The 20,429-nt window shown below is 43.6% G+C and overlaps 1 protein-coding gene and 1 pseudogene across 1 annotated transcript in view; both read right to left on the reverse strand.

The window, feature by feature from the left end:
• Positions 1-817: 817 nt before the first annotated feature.
• On the reverse strand, positions 818-3,268 carry LOC139780339 (uncharacterized; annotated as a pseudogene).
• Positions 2,762-20,429, reverse strand: part of LOC139780350 (kinesin-like protein KIF19) — an 84,033-nt gene continuing 66,365 nt past the window's right edge. Inside the window, exons 11-13 of the mRNA XM_071718970.1 lie at positions 12,452-12,659; positions 11,719-11,862; positions 2,762-3,948 (exon numbers count right to left, since the gene is read on the reverse strand). Of these exons, the coding sequence (XP_071575071.1) occupies positions 3,936-3,948; positions 11,719-11,862; positions 12,452-12,659 (365 nt within the window). The 3' untranslated portion in view covers positions 2,762-3,935. The remainder of the gene's footprint in view (positions 3,949-11,718; positions 11,863-12,451; positions 12,660-20,429) is intronic.

Genomic DNA, 20,429 nt, shown 5'->3' on the forward strand with positions numbered 1-20,429 from the left:
TAAACATGTAGAAGTGCAATTTTACTTTACTTGTGAAAAGCAGAAGAACGAAGAGATTGACGTACAATATGTGTCGACGGATAGCCAATTAGCAGATACGCTCACTAAACCTCTATCGAGAGAGAAGTTTCATAAATTTAGATTAGCTTATGGAATTTGTTAAACAGATGTTAAGCGCGTGGAAGAATGTCCGAAAGTTTTTTTTGTTTATATAGATATTTCTTTTGTAAGATGGCAAAAGGCGAGAGGGAGTATTGAGTATTGAGTTTAAACTGACGCCTTATGGCATCTTACCGACAGTTAGTCTAGTAAGTACCATGATACCGATATGCTATTCGATTGGTAACTGTGAGTGCGCTAGCGTCTCCGGGTTCACGGTTATCACTCACTCTTCACGTGCAAGCACAGAGAGAAGCACGCACGCTCGTCTCGCCGCAAGTATTCTCTATTGTTATTAAAGAAACCATCTGTACACACTATTGATTAATAGTCGTTGCAATAAACCTTTTCTTTTGTCTGTGGAGCAACAAATCGAACGCCCGTTATTGTCTTTGCCACTCCATAACCTCGTAACAAATTGTTTTGTCAAAAAACGATATAGAAAACCATGTGGAAAATTATATGAGAAATTATATGGAAACCATGTGAAAAACCATATAAAGTGCCATCCAAAAAATGCAGCTGGTTATACATGTGGATAACCATGTGGAAAACCATACAAATCCGACCTGGGATACAGATGGAAATCTATATGGTTAGCCATATATATAACCATATGAATCTCCATATGCACCTTTTCAGTACGGTTTTTCATCTGGATAACCATAGGAAATCCATACAAAACCATCCAAAATCCATAGGAATCCACATATATTTTTATCTAGTTATCCATGTAGATAACCATCTGGATTTCCATCTGGATCTTTTCAACGGGGGTCGGACACAAGTCATGCTGCGGCTTCTGGTCAGTTGACTGTAAATGATAAAAAGTAGCCATAACAGCATTTTTCATTGCTTCAAGTGAGTGGCAATTACGTCGTATTGCAAGGCCATAATAACGAGTAAGTTCATCGATTAATTGCCCTGTCAATTTGCCCTTTCCACCAAGTCCTGTAGTTTTTTTCTTCAAATTTCAAAATCTTGTACCCATTCGTTTCTGTACATGTCCAATACATTCTTTTTTTGTTATTATTATTCCAGGATAAGGATTGCTATTAACTATTGCTGGAAAAGTCTTGGAGTCTCCATCGCCTATGTAATTTACGTATTTGACACCGAATTTTTCTTCTGATCGTTGAAACATGTGACACATTCCTTCTACCTCCATTTTTCCAGAGTGATTGATCTGACAATTGGGTGCATGCTGCTCCCGAAACTCTTCATAATCTGCTGTTCCCTCCAATCCAGTCCATTGTTCACATCCCTTGCAAGTTTTGGAACTTATAAACAAATCAAGAACTTTGCCAGTATAATGTCCAATAATTGTTGTAACCCCATATAAAGAATCGAATCCTCGCTTGCGCCACGAACCATCCCCGGACACGGTAATTCCCGCATTTTTCTGATTTTTTTTGCTTCTGTGATTTTTTTTTCTTCCTGTACACTTTCTTTTGAAATTAAATCAAATACAGCCTCTGAAGCAGTTGAAATATGATTTACAACCGTGTCATACGAGGACTGAGCTATGGGTTTTGCAAGGTCCATAAGTCCACAAAATTTTTTTGCTCCGCTTAATCCAATACCTATCATCCGCATTGCGAAGATGAATCTCGTATTTATTTCGTAGGCATTTGATATATACGGGCACGAAGATACGCTTTGAGTCACACAGGAAGGACACAGAATTTGCACTTTGAAACCGAGACCACGTGTTGATGATTTGGCAAAACTAATATTACTCCCACATGTTTTGCACTTCACATGTTCGCTAATAAACGAAAAAACTGTTGCAAAATTTAAAATCACGTAACCAATGTTATCGTTTATACTGGGCTCTAACACACACACACATGACTGGCTCGCAATTTCTTCGCTGATGTACTCAACTCATTATTTTCTGCTTCAATTTCATATTGATTCTTGGGGGGTTTTCTTTTCTTTGATCGACATTTATATGCTCCTGTTGACTTTCTCCTTTCCCTTGAAACTTTCGAGTGGAGGGTAATTTTTGTATTTTCTTCCATGTTTTACAAAAATTTCACTAAGAAACAACGCAACGATGTTCACTACTGCAAAGCTACAGAATAATTGGCTTGTGGCGATTACATCGTCACATATTTAACCGCCGAAAGACCTTAAATCTTAAATAATAGAAAAGTAACAAATAACGAAAGACTGAAAAACATGTAAAAACGTTTATAAGAAATGTATAGGATAACATATAAAAACAATATAAACATCAGCAAGCGAAAATAATAAAGTCGAGATACAAATAATAAACATTCGCAGAACTAATTATTTATTGTTAAACCGATGACGACTTGAGGAGAGGCTTCTCAAAGGACACGAAGTCCTGAGAGGAGAGAGCTATCTTGCGATACCGGCGAAAAAGGCGCGATACCGCTACGATCCGCTCCGCCCCGCTTTAGTAAAACCTCCGTAACTTCTACAATTCTTCGAATTTCTTAATAATATTTTAACATAATATTTTTGAAACTATATATTTTCAAGAAATGCAAAAAAAATCGATTTTTTTCAAAATTCTACTTGGGTGTAAGCCCTTAATTAGTTACAATTTGGTATACAAATTAAACATCTACACTTTAAATAGAATATAAAACTTTATTAGAACATTAATAATAAAATTAAACAAAGAAAATTACAATAAATGCTCAAAATTGTTTCTTTTAGCTTTAATACGTTTTCGAAGCCGTTTCGGAAAATTGTTCACGCACTGCTGGATGATAATTTCATCCCAAGCACGTTGCAGGGCCACCTTGAAGTCCGTATCGGACTATGGATTGAGATTGGATTGAAATTTAATCAATCAGAATAGACAAAACTGATCTCAAGTTTAGTGAACTTTGCTCTGATTGGTCTTTCAATCCAATCTCAATCCCAATCCGTAGTCTGATACGGGCTTGAGGAATTTCGTTAATTTAAAACGAACTTCAGAGATGTTTTGCTCCAAAATGGAAAAGTCTATCGGATTCAAATCCGAAGAGTTTGACGGCCATACGTCCGTGTCCCAAAAACCGAGAAACAGCTTTTCGCACGTCGCGATTGTTGTTCGCACCGAATGAGCCGGTGTCCAATTTTGCTGGGGCATAAATCCTTCTCCACCAAAATGCTTTGATGCTTATGGCTCCAACGCCTGGAAGAACGGTCTCTTGGTAGCTGCGGTATTGATTAATTTTTACATTTCTTTCGATGAAGATCAATGGCCTCGCGCAGATGTCTGCCTAGATCATCACGGACGCGGGAAAATAGCTGCGAGTGACGATCCTTGCAGTGACGGACTTCTTCTGATCTTTCTTGAGCAGTTGCCAAGTTTTGGCGGTTATGCGGACGCTTGACGGTAAAAAAATTTTCTTATTCGTAAAAAGTACTTTTTGCAAACAACTATCACCGACCAAACGCTGTTGCGCCGCGCTTTTGTCAATCAATTTATCTTTATAGCCTTACTGCGGAAGTGTCCATGGCCCATTTTATAACTTCGCATCTTCAGCTTCTTATTGACAATCCGGCGGACGCTTTCGCGACTGATTTCAAGGCTTTTTGCTATTGTTCTCGAACGCTCCGGATTGTGCTTGATTTAGCATTCTCTGGCATGACTGTAGTGACTGGGCGACCACTGCAAGAACGGTCTGAAGTTGCCCCCAGTTCCTAAAAACGTTTTACCGCATCGTAGACTGTAGATTTTTTTGTATCCGGTTGATCTAACAATGTCCGCCGCCTTCATACCAGCCTTGTGTAATTCAATAATAGTAACACGCTTATTTTCCATTTCTGAAAGAAAAAAATTAAAAACTAATAAACACTATATAACTAAAAGTAAAAAGTACGGAGAATTCAAATATACAAAGCAAACTGAAAAAAATTACAATAAACCAAAAAAACAAAATCTTGAAAATTCCAAGAACTTTTGTGTTACCCTTTACTGTAGGAATAGAGCCCGGTAGTGCAATTCTGTAACTCGTTATGCTGTCGTTACGTGTTTATAACGACAGTTGCGCAGGTATACTATATAATAAAAAAGCTGCGCAACTATCGTTATGAGCACATAACGACGCATAACGAGTTACAGAATCGCACTACAGTGGGCCTATTCTATAATTCTTAACGACAGTTTTGTTATCTTTATATTGTCGTAGCTTTTTTATCATATATAATATCTGCGCAACGCAAATATAACGATAACAAAACTGTCATTAAGAGTTACAGAATAGAGCCACAGGTCATTTTATTAATTTTTCTATTTAAGTTATTTTAAACCGATAAAAAAAATTTATGACATTGAAAATTTAAATATTTGAACACAAGTTTTTTTTATATACATATACTAGAAATCACAGACGCGCGCTTCGCACGCGCTATTTAGCTTTAATATTATATAATTACATGCGATTTACTACATTTTATCTATATTTATCGGCTGTAAATTATAGTGAAACACAGCGGTAGCTTCGATAAACGGCTACTATAATGGTCATTCGTACACAGAGATAGGTCTACGGGAAACCATTATGGTCATTAATAGCGAAAGGATTAATAACCCTGGTAAAAATTACCGTTAGAAACGGATAGAACGTGCATTCTATCCGTTTCTGACTGTTTTACTATGCGTTTCTTTCCCTGCAATTACGGATAGAAGCAGATGAAAAGTGTTGCAGATTCTATAAGACTGTGTACGCAAATACGGTGAGGAAGGCTAACTGCATCTAACTGATTCCTAACGGAACGGAACTTCTATCTGAACCTATGCGCAGACGAATTATGAATCCTATTCGTTTTTATACGTAGCCAATTTTGAATGTCTATCCGTATCTGATTGCAAAACCAGGCAGGATATCTATCTGCATTTGCATGCAATTATGATTTGCCCGCTCTATCCGTTTCTAACTGCAAATGCATTTTATACATTTCTTATTACTGCAAATACATGTACATTGTGGGAGGTTTGTAGTTATCAGGTAGATTCTACCTTTAAACGCTAGGAGAAGGGATTCCTTTAGTTACGACACTGTAATTTTTCTGGTTGTCGCCTGACAGAACGCCTGCTTATATATTATGGCTGGTAGTATTTTAAATGTGAGAAACGCTTTCCATCATGCGCCGCCTAGCGGCGTCGTCGCGAAGATGCAGATGGATGCGGTATCCGCAATTACGGATAGATACCGTCAGCATTTGATGCGTACAGAATGCGGACAGAAACATACAGGATTCGTATCCGTAGTTGCAGACAAATTCCTATAGGTCGACATTGCGTACAGATGCAGATGGATGCGGTATCCGCAATTACGGATAGATACCGTCAGCATCTGATGCGTACAGACTGCGGATAGAAACAGACAGGATTCGTATCCGTAGTTGCAGATAAATTCCTGTAGGTCGACATTGCGTACAGATGCAGATGGATGCGGTATCCGCAATTACGGATAGATACCGTCAGCATCTGATGCGTACAGAATGCGGACAGAAACAGACAAGTTTTTCTATTGCAAAAGCTTATAGATGCTGTATGCCGATAGATTTCCATTAGATACAGTTATACGTCGTTACATTTTCTGTCTGTATTTGCAGATACAATAGTGCTGCTTACAGAAACGGATAGAGCTAGACAAGCTTGCAGTTACAGCGGATAGGATTCCGTTACATACCATCAGAAATTCTATCTGTTTCTAACTGTTTCTAACGGTAATTTTTACCAGGGAAAAGGCAACTTTGAGTGCATTTGGAAGATTCTAATAATTTTGACGATAAGAAAATAGCTTTTGCAAGTATTCTGAACATTAAAAATGATAAAAATCAAATGTTATTTTAATTGATTGTTCTCAAGTTATTGACAAAAATAAGGTATATTAAGGGGATCCTGGAGCGACGGCAATGACCGATATTTATAGGTGTATGATTTTCTTTGAATTGGCTTTACAGATTTGAAATCCCTTTAACACGTTTAAAGTACATACAGAATTAAATGATGGGTTGGGTGGTAAATTGAAGACTAAAAACTTAAAAAAATTGAAAAAATTAATTATATTAATATTATATTAATATTATATTATATTAATATTATATTAATATTAATTAATATAATTAATATTAATATTAATTATATTTGATACTACTTAGTGTACCTAACCTTTTGTACTTAGAGCTGTCACTTCATGGAAACTTTCGTTTAATGTACGAATTATATAGCTTACGTGTACAAATCGAAAGTACCCCACTAATCGGACTAGATCAAAGAACAACGTTGAATCATTGAAACTAAGATTAAAAGCCTAATAAGAAAAATTTTTACTAACCGTAGATTTTATGCATGCGTACACACACGCAGTGTACATCGCGTTGCAATCTGACAAGGACAGATATCGTAGGATATCTCGATCAAAATAATCAATATTTTTAATTCTGCTTAGATGAGAGCACTTTCCCGTCGGAGTTCGGCCGTCACTCCAGGCTGGAGTCGTTTGTTTTACCGGCATTTTTTGCTGTCACGTAGCGTCGTATTAATTTGACAGAATTTTAAAATTCCTTTTCCAGAATTGCAATACATACATCAATGATTCAGGGAAACTTCGATTTTACATAGAAAACGAGAAAAAATTACGGAAGTACATATTTCCTTATCTACTTTTATCCTAATATGGCGTCTCGAGTTGCGGCGAGCTGTCAGCTCATCACAAGATGTGTTTCATATAAGAGATATACCATTGATACAAACGCGAAAACAAGCTTCCCTGAATTGCACAACAAGAAAAACATCGATAAACCCCCCAAATCAAGTTTTGGAAGCGTAATATAAAAGTATGATGTCGGTGTGCATCGTGCGTATGTGTGCGTGCAATGTAGCGTGCTATCCTTGTCTATATCTTTGTCTATACAAGGACAGATATAGTCGATAAAATAGAAAATGGTAATTTTGTCGGTTATACAGACGGCTCCAGCATCACCTTAATACTTCAAACAAAAATATGTAATTAATACAAACTCAGACAGCCAAGTCTGCCGAAAGCAGATCTTGCAAAGTATCTGCTACAAAGTTTATCGGCAGAAAAACTACAGATTTGATGCTGGTTCTGATATATCACATGATGTCGACAAAACGCCAACAGAAGTACAACAGAATCTGCTAACATAATCAAACAGCAGATTGGTGGCAGAAATCGAGCAGATCGTGTTGGAACTGTTCAGGCTCTGCGCGATTTCTACTGCCAATCTGATTATGTTAGCATATTCTGCTGGCAGAACATAAACTGATGAATGCGGACGCAGTTGATGTCAGTCTGCTGACATGTCTGATCGAATCAGTTACTAATAATCTGCCGACAGACTAGCTGCTATTATTTTGCTTACTGGGAAAATTCGGATTGCTTACTATATATAGAGTCTACTGTAGGGTAGTGAATCGACTCGTCGTAATAGAAAACTTTCTTTATTTCAAAACGCCTCTTCACTCGACCACTCCCTACGCAAGACTGTTCTAGACTCTCTTCCTTCGCTTTTTTAACAATTCCGCATCGCTTCCCGCTCGCGTCTACCAATCTGCGCGTTACAGTCCCGGCTCTAATCCCGCGTCTTTCAAATCTTCTTGCTCTACCTCCTCCTGCCTTACACTACGGAAGAGAAGCATATACTTTAATAAAGATATCACATTTTCTTGAGAAAAGTTTATCTGCTATTTGAATCAAGTATACATTTTATTTCTCTAGAATTATCGCTTACTTCCAAAAAGAGGTTATATTTCTGTTGATGACGATGACGATGACGATGACGATGACGATGACGATGACGATGACGATGACGATGACGATGACGATGACGATGACGATGACGATGACGATGACGATGACGATGACGATGACGATGACGATGACGATGACGATGACGATGACGATGACGATGACGATGACGATGACGATGACGATGACGATGACGATGACGATGACGATGACGATGACGATGACGATGACGATGACGATGACGATGACGATGACGATGACGATGACGATGACGATGACGATGACGATGACGATGACGATGACGATGACGATGACGATGACGATGACGATGACGATGACGATGACGATGACGATGACGATGACGATGACGATGACGATGACGATGACGATGACGATGACGATGACGATGACGATGACGATGACGATGACGATGACGATGACGATGACGATGACGATGACGATGACGATGACGATGACGATGACGATGACGATGACGATGACGATGACGATGACGATGACGATGACGATGACGATGACGATGACGATGACGATGACGATGACGATGACGATGACGATGACGATGACGATGACGATGACGATGACGATGACGATGACGATGACGATGACGATGACGATGACGATGACGATGACGATGACGATGACGATGACGATGACGATGACGATGACGATGACGATGACGATGACGATGACGATGACGATGACGATGACGATGACGATGACGATGACGATGACGATGACGATGACGATGACGATGACGATGACGATGACGATGACGATGACGATGACGATGACGATGACGATGACGATGACGATGACGATGACGATGACGATGACGATGACGATGACGATGACGATGACGATGACGATGACGATGACGATGACGATGACGATGACGATGACGATGACGATGACGATGACGATGACGATGACGATGACGATGACGATGACGATGACGATGACGATGACGATGACGATGACGATGACGATGACGATGACGATGACGATGACGATGACGATGACGATGACGATGACGATGACGATGACGATGACGATGACGATGACGATGACGATGACGATGACGATGACGATGACGATGACGATGACGATGACGATGACGATGACGATGACGATGACGATGACGATGACGATGACGATGACGATGACGATGACGATGACGATGACGATGACGATGACGATGACGATGACGATGACGATGACGATGACGATGACGATGACGATGACGATGACGATGACGATGACGATGACGATGACGATGACGATGACGATGACGATGACGATGACGATGACGATGACGATGACGATGACGATGACGATGACGATGACGATGACGATGACGATGACGATGACGATGACGATGACGATGACGATGACGATGACGATGACGATGACGATGACGATGACGATGACGATGACGATGACGATGACGATGACGATGACGATGACGATGACGATGACGATGACGATGACGATGACGATGACGATGACGATGACGATGACGATGACGATGACGATGACGATGACGATGACGATGACGATGACGATGACGATGACGATGACGATGACGATGACGATGACGATGACGATGACGATGACGATGACGATGACGATGACGATGACGATGACGATGACGATGACGATGACGATGACGATGACGATGACGATGACGATGACGATGACGATGACGATGACGATGACGATGACGATGACGATGACGATGACGATGACGATGACGATGACGATGACGATGACGATGACGATGACGATGACGATGACGATGACGATGACGATGACGATGACGATGACGATGACGATGACGATGACGATGACGATGACGATGACGATGACGATGACGATGACGATGACGATGACGATGACGATGACGATGACGATGACGATGACGATGACGATGACGATGACGATGACGATGACGATGACGATGACGATGACGATGACGATGACGATGACGATGACGATGACGATGACGATGACGATGACGATGACGATGACGATGACGATGACGATGACGATGACGATGACGATGACGATGACGATGACGATGACGATGACGATGACGATGACGATGACGATGACGATGACGATGACGATGACGATGACGATGACGATGACGATGACGATGACGATGACGATGACGATGACGATGACGATGACGATGACGATGACGATGACGATGACGATGACGATGACGATGACGATGACGATGACGATGACGATGACGATGACGATGACGATGACGATGACGATGACGATGACGATGACGATGACGATGACGATGACGATGACGATGACGATGACGATGACGATGACGATGACGATGACGATGACGATGACGATGACGATGACGATGACGATGACGATGACGATGACGATGACGATGACGATGACGATGACGATGACGATGACGATGACGATGACGATGACGATGACGATGACGATGACGATGACGATGACGATGACGATGACGATGACGATGACGATGACGATGACGATGACGATGACGATGACGATGACGATGACGATGACGATGACGATGACGATGACGATGACGATGACGATGACGATGACGATGACGATGACGACTGATTCCTTTAATTCCTAAATGGAATTCCTTATGCGGAGGAGTACAGTTTAGAATGTTAAAATTTCTATGATCACGATAAACTCAAACTCGGTTCTTCGTGGTTACAAATCTGACACTTTACTACTAGACCACATCTCTGACTATATTCTTAATGCTGCAGTATTTAGTTTTCAGAAGCAATAATTCATTAATTTAAAGTATTTCACATTTTTAACTGAAGAATCATGATAAATTAGTCTATGAAAATAAAAGTAATTACTTGTTCTGAGATAACATTGTTTCTAGAAAAAATAATTTATTTGAATTGAAAACATGGATTTACTTAAAGTAAGAATAACTTTCTTTCTTCCAAACTATATTTTATTTCTTTTGATTCTGTTGTGTATGTGTGCACATAGAATTGAAAAAAACATACTAAATTCCTTCTATTTAATAAATATTTTTGCGTTAATATATTGTCAAATATTCAAATTAATTCTTTGCAGTTTTTCTTCGATAAAGTTTCATAATATTCTTGAAAAAGAATATGTTCTTCTTTTGAGCACAAAATAATGAGCTTTTCTAAAATTTGTGACGAGTATATCTTAAAACTATTATTAAGAAAATATTCTTTGTTGAAGAAAACTACACGGAGAGAATTTTCTCTTAAAATTTACCCTGAAATCATGGTAGTTGTGGGACAACATGTACCATCAAGAATTTTATGTGAGCTATTCTGATTAATATCCACCATAATAAGAAATATTAATATCTATTTCATTAAAATATAAAATATATTTGATTAATTTTACTAAAATATATCTAGGAAATTTCAATAATTTTTCAATATTTACCGATCTGCATGGTAATTTTTATCACGTTGTTTGTAAAATGTCTTTTGTATATTTTAAAAATTCCTTGGTTGCCAAGTTGTCCCAAGTTTGTAGTGAATTTAAGGGTAAAATATAACAAAAAATTCTCTCCGTGTACTACTTAGAACAAGTAAAATAAAATAAATAATTGCTTTCCTTGGTTGTAGAATGATATTTTTCTGTGTGTACGAAAACATAATTAAAAACAACTGTCCAATTGTAAAACTTGTCGCCAAAATTATCAGAACCATTCGCATGTGTTCGAATACAATATATAACATTTTGTGTATCGATTATTATTATATAAACAAAATGTTCTCACTGATTTCGTGAGTTTGCTGCTGATATCGGCGGAAATAAGACGGCTGGTGAAATTAACGGTTGCACCACTGGTCCCATCACGTGGTCTACTTCTTGCGGCTCTTGAATCGGTGGTAACGGCGAATCCCAATCGGAATCCGTGGAACTGTTTCTCCAAATAATCTTTCTCTTTAATATGTATACATACATACATACATACATATATACATACATTATTTTCCCGGAGCGAGACGAGAATGCAATTTAGCATAATTTTGTTAATAGATCGCACACGAACGAAGAAATATGAAAAATGGTCAACTATGAGAAAAATCGATAAGGCGCATAACAATCGCGATGAGTGATAAACATAGACGAGCCGCTGTTTTCACGCCTTGGCAAAGAAAAACGCGTAATGTGTTCTTAGAAATCGCATAAAAATTTTCACCCTTGCACGCGATGCAAAGGTATGCGAGAGTGATCGTTTTCATCATTATTGTATATTATCGATCTCATGTTGTCGTGTTGTATGTATCGATTTACGCGGATAAATTTACGTACTTTGTCGCGATAAGAACAAAGTATCTTAGTGCGACGAAGTACGTACATTTATCCGCATAAATCGAAACATAGTTTAGTTTATTTGCTATAATGAATGAACGATCGATATCTTTCATCGATCAGGAAAAGGTGCCCAATATAATTTAATTCTAAAGAGAAAGATTGTTTAACAATGCACGTGCAATTTTACTTACCTACTGACTATTCTCAAATCACTGCTAAAGTTATCGTAAATGCTGATCTTGCTGGATATAGGCGGTAACTTGTCGCGACTGAAGGATAACACGATTGGAGACACGGCGAGATCGCCGAGACTGCTACCGACATACGTAGTGGCTTGGATCTCTTGTTGATACATGGCGTATAGATTTTGCAGATCAGGCGGAAGCGCCAAACGACCGTCTGTTGTTTAAATCCCGTAAATTGAACGAAAGTGTTTAACTTTTATTTATATATGTAATCATGCAAAAAATAGGCTCTAAAGTTACACGACATTATAATTGATATACTTAATGTCTCGTACCTACTTATATAGGCTTAACTTTAGAAGGCTATTACCCTCCGATTTTGATGAAATTTTACAGGTACGTAGTATTTAATAAATATAGTCGGGGCCATTAGTGAGGAGTTACTGAAATGCCTAGTTTTTCTAGAAATTCAAATTTTAATTATTTGGCCTAATTAACGTTTTTCAAGCTTTTGATATAAAATAATAATAGAATTCAAAAATATTTTGCTAAAGTGTTTTATTTTATTAGTCTATTATTAAGAAACTATATGTATAGTGTTGTCAAAATATAATTATAAAAAAAGAAACAAGAAATCAAGGAAGCTTAGTTTCTCATTACATTTTTTGATATCATCGCTCGTTGTTTATTAAAAAGTTATTAACAAAAGAAGTTTCATAAATAAAACGTTGCTCGGGGGGTGCGTAAGACCGTTCCCGGATTAGCGATTGTCCGCGAGATTTTAGGTTCGAAGGACCAGAGGAGGTGTATCCCGTCTCCTCAAAGCGAAATGAAAGCGATAGACAACGAGAAACGATATAACGAAAGGCGACTCACCGGGGGGTGCCGCCGTCTCCTGGAGGATCTCTCGTGCAAGCTCGTGGACACGTGCAGTAAGCGCAGGCGAGGCACAGGCAGCAGGCAAGGCAGCAGGCTAACAAGGTAGGCAGAGCAGCAAGCAAACGGCAAGGCAAGCAGGGCTAGGCAACAGGCAAGCAGGCAGAGAACAGGCGATCTCTCCGAGGAGCGAAACTTCTAGAGCTCTCGGGCTCCAAATTGGTAGTTGAGTGTGTTCATCCCGACGGATGGACGATGAGAGAGTGTCGGAGCTCGCGCTCTGGAACAGTGTCGCACGCGAGTACTTGCTCTTCTTCGGCGGGTGCCCTCGTGGGGTGAACGGGGGCAGCACCGATTGGTGAGTCGCGGAGATATCGATTAACGCGGGATCGATCGCGATCCGCCGACGTCTCGCGCGAGTCGCCGAAATACGTTAACGCGGGATATTTGTAACCTACTATATACTATATACGAGAGGTATTTAACGAGATTAAACTAACGATTATTAACTAACGATCACTAAGGGCGGCAGTGTGGTCTAGTGGTAGAGCGCCAGACTCGTAATCTGAAGAACCAGGTTCGAGTCCACTAGAGCCATGTAAACATGGAATGTTTTTCCGAAGCTGCGCCCCTCCGTGCAAGATAGGCTCTTGTGCGGAGCAAACTGGGCTCCGTCTTTCGGAAAGAGACGTTAAGCCGTTGGTCCAAAAGGGTTAAAGTGAGAGGAGAAAGGGTAGTAGTATAAAGGTTTGGGTAACGTTCCTTATAAAAACGACTTGCAAACCCTGCGGGGATAAGCAATAAAGATAGTTTATGAGTTTTTAACTAACGATCACATATGTATACAATTTGACGAGCGCCAAACATACCGCCCACCAAAATACAACGTGTTGTATTTTATTACGCGGAGTGAGCCGCCGGTGGAACAGTGCCCATTGGTAGGGGGCACAATTTCACCAGGGGACGTACGATTGAGCCATCCGTCACCCGCACCGTGGCGACACGCGAGACGCCATCGCTACCCGGATGTAGCGCCTCTACGCGTCCACGTTTCCAACGCAAAGGGGACATGTTGGCGTCCTTGATGAGGACCAACGAGCCGACAGCGATCTGATTGATCGAGTTCCACCATTTGGGACGCTGCTGCAGCGTATTGAGGTACTCATGGTGCCAGCGCTTCCAGAAATCCTGGTGGATTCGTTGTATGAGCTGCCATCGACTCAGACGATTAATTTGCAGCGGAGTCACGTCGTGCGTGGGAACGGATACCAGGGGCTCCATCGTGAGGAAATGGCCTGGAGACGGTACTTCGAGATCTGAAGGATCGGTGCTCACAGGGCAGAGGGGTCGGGAATTCAAGACGGCCTCGATTTGCGCGAGAACTGTAGTAAACTCCTCGATTGACAAGCCTTGAACCCCCACCACCCGTCGCAGGTGGGTTTTGAAGGATTTAACGCCCGACTCCCAGAGGCCCCCGAAGTGGGGCGCGGAGGGAGGATTGAACGTGCATTTGATCGTCTCCCGCTCCGCCGCGAGGCTCATGTGCCCCTCGAGTTCGCGCGCGGCTCCCACGAAATTGGTGCCGCAGTCACTGTAGAGGAGTGAGCAGCGGCCGCGTCGTGCCACGAAGCGTTGCAACGCAGCGAGAAATGAGTCAGTAGACAGCGAAAGAACGACTTCAAGATGAACAGCTTTGATCGCAAAACAAACGAATATACAGACATAGGCTTTGAACGATAAGACTCCACGCGCTCGGCGAGTAACCAACGAGAATGGTCCCGCAAAATCGACGCCGGTAATCGAGAATGGCTTGACCTGACTAACGCGGTCGGTCGGTAGGGTCGCCATTAGGGGCTGAGCGGCACGCGGGTTGGCTCGAAAACATTTATGACATCGCGAAAGTACACGTCTGACAGCGCGGTGTACGCCAAGGATCCAAAATCTCTGAGCCAACAAATATTGCATGGTACGTCTGCCCGGATGTAGGTGAGCGCGGTGCATTTGTTCGATCACGAGCTCCGTGAGTCTATGTTTGTTCGGTAGTAAGGCAGGGTATTTATTCTCGTATGGCAGCACCGACTGCACGAGTCTCCCGCCCACCCTGAGGACGCCCGAGGGATCGAGGAAGGGAGCGAGCTGGAGGAGAGACTTAGGGATCCCTTTCCCGATCCTCAGTCGGTCTATCTCGTCTCGAAATGCATCCGCTTGTACGACTTTGACTATAACTAACAGCGCGGCATACATCTCGAGTCGATCAATGGCCAGAGTCGTGTGAGCCGACTTGGCACGAAAGCGACTTACGAACCTTAGAAGGTACGCGATTACTCTACAAATTTTGTCCAGCGACGAGAATTTATTTAACAACGAATATACCGCGTTGGGCGTATCGAGCGCGACAAGAGATGTGACCCGTTCTTCCTCGATAGGAAGGACGACTAGCTGAGGTAAAGGTTCAACTCGAGGTTCGAAGCGCACGAGCCACTCGGGGCCCGTCCACCACATCGAATTAGCCACCAGATCGCGGGGATAAAGTCCGCGGGAGCAATGATCCGCCGGATTGGTCTCCGTATTGACGTGGCCCCAGGATGAGACCGGTACCTTCTCTTGAATGAGAGCAACGCGGTTGCGAACAAACGTCTTCCACCTATGTGGAGACGAGCGAATCCAGGCAAGGACCACCTCGGCATCCGACCATGCATACTCAGCATCGATTCCGAGGTGTCCCTGAAGGACTTGACGAACGTAAGCGATGAGCTTCGAAAGAAGCAAAGCTGCACAGAGCTCTAAACGGGGAATCGTGACAGGCCGAAGCGGCGCCACTTTAGATTTAGCGCAGAGTAGGCGAATAACCACACCATCCTGGGTGACAAAACGTAAATAAATCACGGCTCCGTAGCCCAATTCACTGGCATCGCAAAAGCCATGAATCTCACAACGAACGACATTGCGTGTGTCAAACGTGCGAGGGATGCGAAGCGAAGCTAACGCGTCGATTTCCGCCTGAAACCGATCCCAGCAGCGACGAATATCTGCGGGAGGCTCGTCATCCCATTCCAGTTTAAGCGTCCATAGACGTTGGATGAAACACTTCGCGATAAACGTGAGAGAAGCCAGTAATCCTAAAGGGTCGAAAATACGCGCCACCTCCGACAGGATAGTACGTTTAGTGCATCTGCGATCCAACGGATTAACTTGGAATCCGAAACTATCGGATTGTGAGTACTACCGAAGGCCCAGGACTTTAAGAGATTGATCTTCGCTCGATTCAAACGATAACTCGGATGGGTTACATAACTGCGGGTCGAGTCCATCCAACGCGGCAGGATGGCTGCTCGCCCATTTTCTGAGTTCGAAGCCGGCGCTTCGGAGAAGCGATAACAACTGGTCTCGAAGCGCGCGAGCCTGCTCCACCGTACGAACACTAACCACGACGTCATCCATGTAAAGCGCTTCGAATAATGCGGCGAACGCTAAAGGATATTCTTCCCGATGTAGAGTCGCGAGCTGGAGCAAGCAATAGATCGCCAGGAACGGTGAACAAGTTGAGCCGAAAGTAACTGTCTTGAGAATGTAATCCAGGATAGGATCCGATTCCGAAAACCGCCAGACAATGCGTTGGTAGTCGCATTGCTCCGGGTTTATCCATACTTGGCGAAACATCTGTTTCACGTCCGCAGTGAGAGCCACCGGTTCGGCGCAAAATCTAATCAAGATCGCGAGTAAATCTTGTTGTAATTTCGGACCGCTAAGTAACGTGTCGTTCAACGATAGCCCGTTCGCGCATCGCGACGAGGCGTTGAACACTACCCGTAATTTGGTGGTAGTGCTATCGAGTTTGTACACGCCGTGGTGAGGCAAATAATAAATATGACCATCCGACGGGAATGGATCACGAATTACTTCTATATGACCGCTATCGAGATAGTCTTGCATGAATTTATTGTAACCGATTCTATACTCTGGGTTCGATTTGAAGCGACGCTCAAGCGCGCGGAGACGACTAACAGCTATAGAACGCGAGTCGACGAATGTAGGAGGATCCGACGCGAATGGATACGAAACCACGAAACGACCCGAATGGTCACGATATGTGGTCTTGGCGAAGATCTCTTTGCAACGCCGATCTTCTTCTGAACAAGGAGCGTGTTCCGGCATCTCATCTAATTGCCAAAGGTTGCTCACGGATCTCTCGATCGACTCGAGGGTGGTAGCGAACAAGCGCAGGGGTGCCAATTGCACAGTTGAGGATACCGCACCTGTCAGTACCCAACCGAATATTGTATTGATAGCGTCAGGTTCTCCCTCCCCTCCCTTACGGCGGCCGTCGCGCAATACAGATACAAACGATTCAGCTCCCAAAAGAATGTCAATATTACCGGGCACACAATACTCGGGATCCGCGAGCGGCAATCCTTTCAAATGATTCCACGACCGGACTTCGACTTTATCATTAGGCAACGGCGAAGTTATACGCGAGAGGACCGTAGCCTCAATGGAGAAACGAGTATCGTGCCGACCTCGCGCACGAATTACAAAGGAGGTGAGGCCTTTCGTTGTAGCCGCCTTAGTTTCGTTTACAGCGAATACGGTCGCACTGTGCTTGGTGCGACGGAAGCCGCCTCTCTGAAGGCAGCGTTCTGTAATGAAATTGGCCTGGCTCGCGCTATCCAACAATACGCGAACGGGTAGCGCGTTGCCGTAGGCGTCTATCACCTCGGCTCGGACGGTGGAAAGCAGGACGACCCGATTGGCTAGACTAGCCATGGTGACGATTGATTTGTCCTCTGATTGAGGAGCGTTCGCGGAGTCCGGAATGACCGGAGGCGCGGTCACGGATGCGGGCGTAGAATCAGACTTAACGTTCTGACCAAAATGTAAGAGCGTATGATGTTTCACGCCGCAGGTTCTACACGTCCACGTGGAAGGACAATTGTTCATGCCATGCCCCGGTCGCAGGCAATTGAGGCACAATTTCGAATCACGAGCCGTCGACTGTCTTTCCCTCGGCGAGAGTTTGAGAAATCGCGGGCACTTCAATATATAGTGCTGTTTCTTGCACACCGGGCAATCGGCCGTGTGCGTTACGAATGACGAGACCAACGCAGACTTGGATTTGTTCGACGAGGTGGACGGACCCGCGATGGCCTCGAGAACCTTACAGTGCTCCGAAAGAAACTTCGTGAGTTGATTGTATCGCGGTATCTCCTCAGTCCTATGCGCTGATTAGATTTTTTCCCGAAGGGAGCGGGGAAGCTTGTCTAACAAGAATTTCAATAGAAGAAAGTCCCACGAATCCGTCGGGAATTTCATCAAGGAGAGCGCGCGCGTATTCTCGGAGAACGCATCTAACAGGTTGCGGAGGGCCTCGGCCGATTCTGTCTTCAATGGCTTTGAGTCGAGCATTGAATTTAAATGATAGTCCGCGAGCTTTCTTTTATTCCTATATCGAGAGAGTAGGGAGTCATAAGCGATCATATACTGATCCGAGGAAAACGGCAAGTTTTTAATTACGTTGAGGGCTTCTCCCTTTAACGAGGCCAGCAGGTATTGATACTTTTCTATCGCGGAGAGCTGCCGGTTCTCGTGAATCGACGTATTGTACAGGGCGATGAAGGACGGCCACAGCGAGAGGTCACCCGAGAATTGCGGCAGCGCGATCTTAGGCAATTTGACAGCCGAACTATGGCCCGCGGGCTGCGTCTGAGCGTTTCCGGGCGATGCGCCGGTGATAAGGTGATACCGGCTTTTTACGGCATAGTGCATTTTGTCGAATGCGGCTCTAATCACGTCCTCGGCCTCGAAATCCGCGGTTTCCTGAATGATCTTCAGGTGAGCGTTCTCGAAATCCTCCGCGAGTTTCGCCACGCTCGGATAACGGGCGAGAAAATTTGCGCGGATCGCCGTGTCTGTCGCGGCTTGCAAGGAGAGATCGTGAATCTCTCGTATCCGCCTAATGCACAATTCGCGACGAGCTTCGGCGTTCTTAGGCATGGTGCGAATAAACGATAAGAAATAGATATATGACTATTTTCCCGCGAGGAGGTAGAGAGGAAGAGACTGATTCAGCAAACAATTATTATAGCAGAGTATATACGAAGTCAGAACGGTCGAAGGACAGCGAAATATTATCTCGAGTCGACGGCAGCTCGAACGATCCACAATAACAACGAGACACAAAGACTCTGAGTTCGACCGACAGAAAAACTGAGGCAAAACAATAACGTCCGCTCGCCAAGGTGACGAGTAACGGATGGCTCCGTTCGAAATATCGGAGCAACGGCACTGTGGTATATTCGCGAAAGAATATTCCTTAATTCTAACGTAATAAATCGTATCGTGCACGCGAGCGACAATGACGATTTGATTGCACAATTAATTCGACGGCAAGAGCGATCAGCGATAATGGCGCGCAAGGCTCCGCACGTGTATTCTCGTCGCGAGCGGTTGCGAGCGAGAGATATCGAGGCGGGCGAGCTAGGCCGATTAATACGTAGATGCACGAGCGCGAGCGAATTAATTTAACGATAGCGATCCGCTATAAGGGATGCTTGATATCGAATTTACGAGGTATTCTAGCGAAAGGTCGGCGGTATTCACTAACGCGACAATCCGGCTCGAAGGACCAATGCTCGGGGGGTGCGTAAGACCGTTCCCGGATTAGCGATTGTCCGCGAGATTTTAGGTTCAAAGGACCAGAGGAGGTGTATCCCGTCTCCTCAAAGCGAAATGAAAGCGATAGACAACGAGAAACGATATAACGAAAGGCGACTCACCGGTCGGGGGGTGCCGCCGTCTCCTGGAGGATCTCTCGTGCAAGCTCGTGGACACGTGCAGTAAGCGCAGGCGAGGCACAGGCAGCAGGCAAGGCAGCAGGCTAACAAGGTAGGCAGAGCAGCAAGCAAACGGCAAGGCAAGCAGGGCAATGCAGCAGGCAAGCAGGCAGAGAACAGGCGATCTCTCCGAGGAGCGAAACTTCTAGAGCTCTCGGGCTCCGTATTGGTAGTTGAGTGTGTTCATCCCGACGGATGGACGATGAGAGAGTGTCGGAGCTCGCGCTCTGGAGTGTCGCACGCGAGTACTTGCTCTTCTTCGGCGGGTGCCCTCGTGG

Source organism: Temnothorax nylanderi, unplaced genomic scaffold (genome assembly GCF_030848795.1).
Source record: "Temnothorax nylanderi isolate EJ_2023f unplaced genomic scaffold, tnyl_v1.0 TNYL_tig0272_pilon, whole genome shotgun sequence".
Classification (NCBI taxonomy): Eukaryota; Metazoa; Arthropoda; class Insecta; order Hymenoptera; family Formicidae; genus Temnothorax; species Temnothorax nylanderi.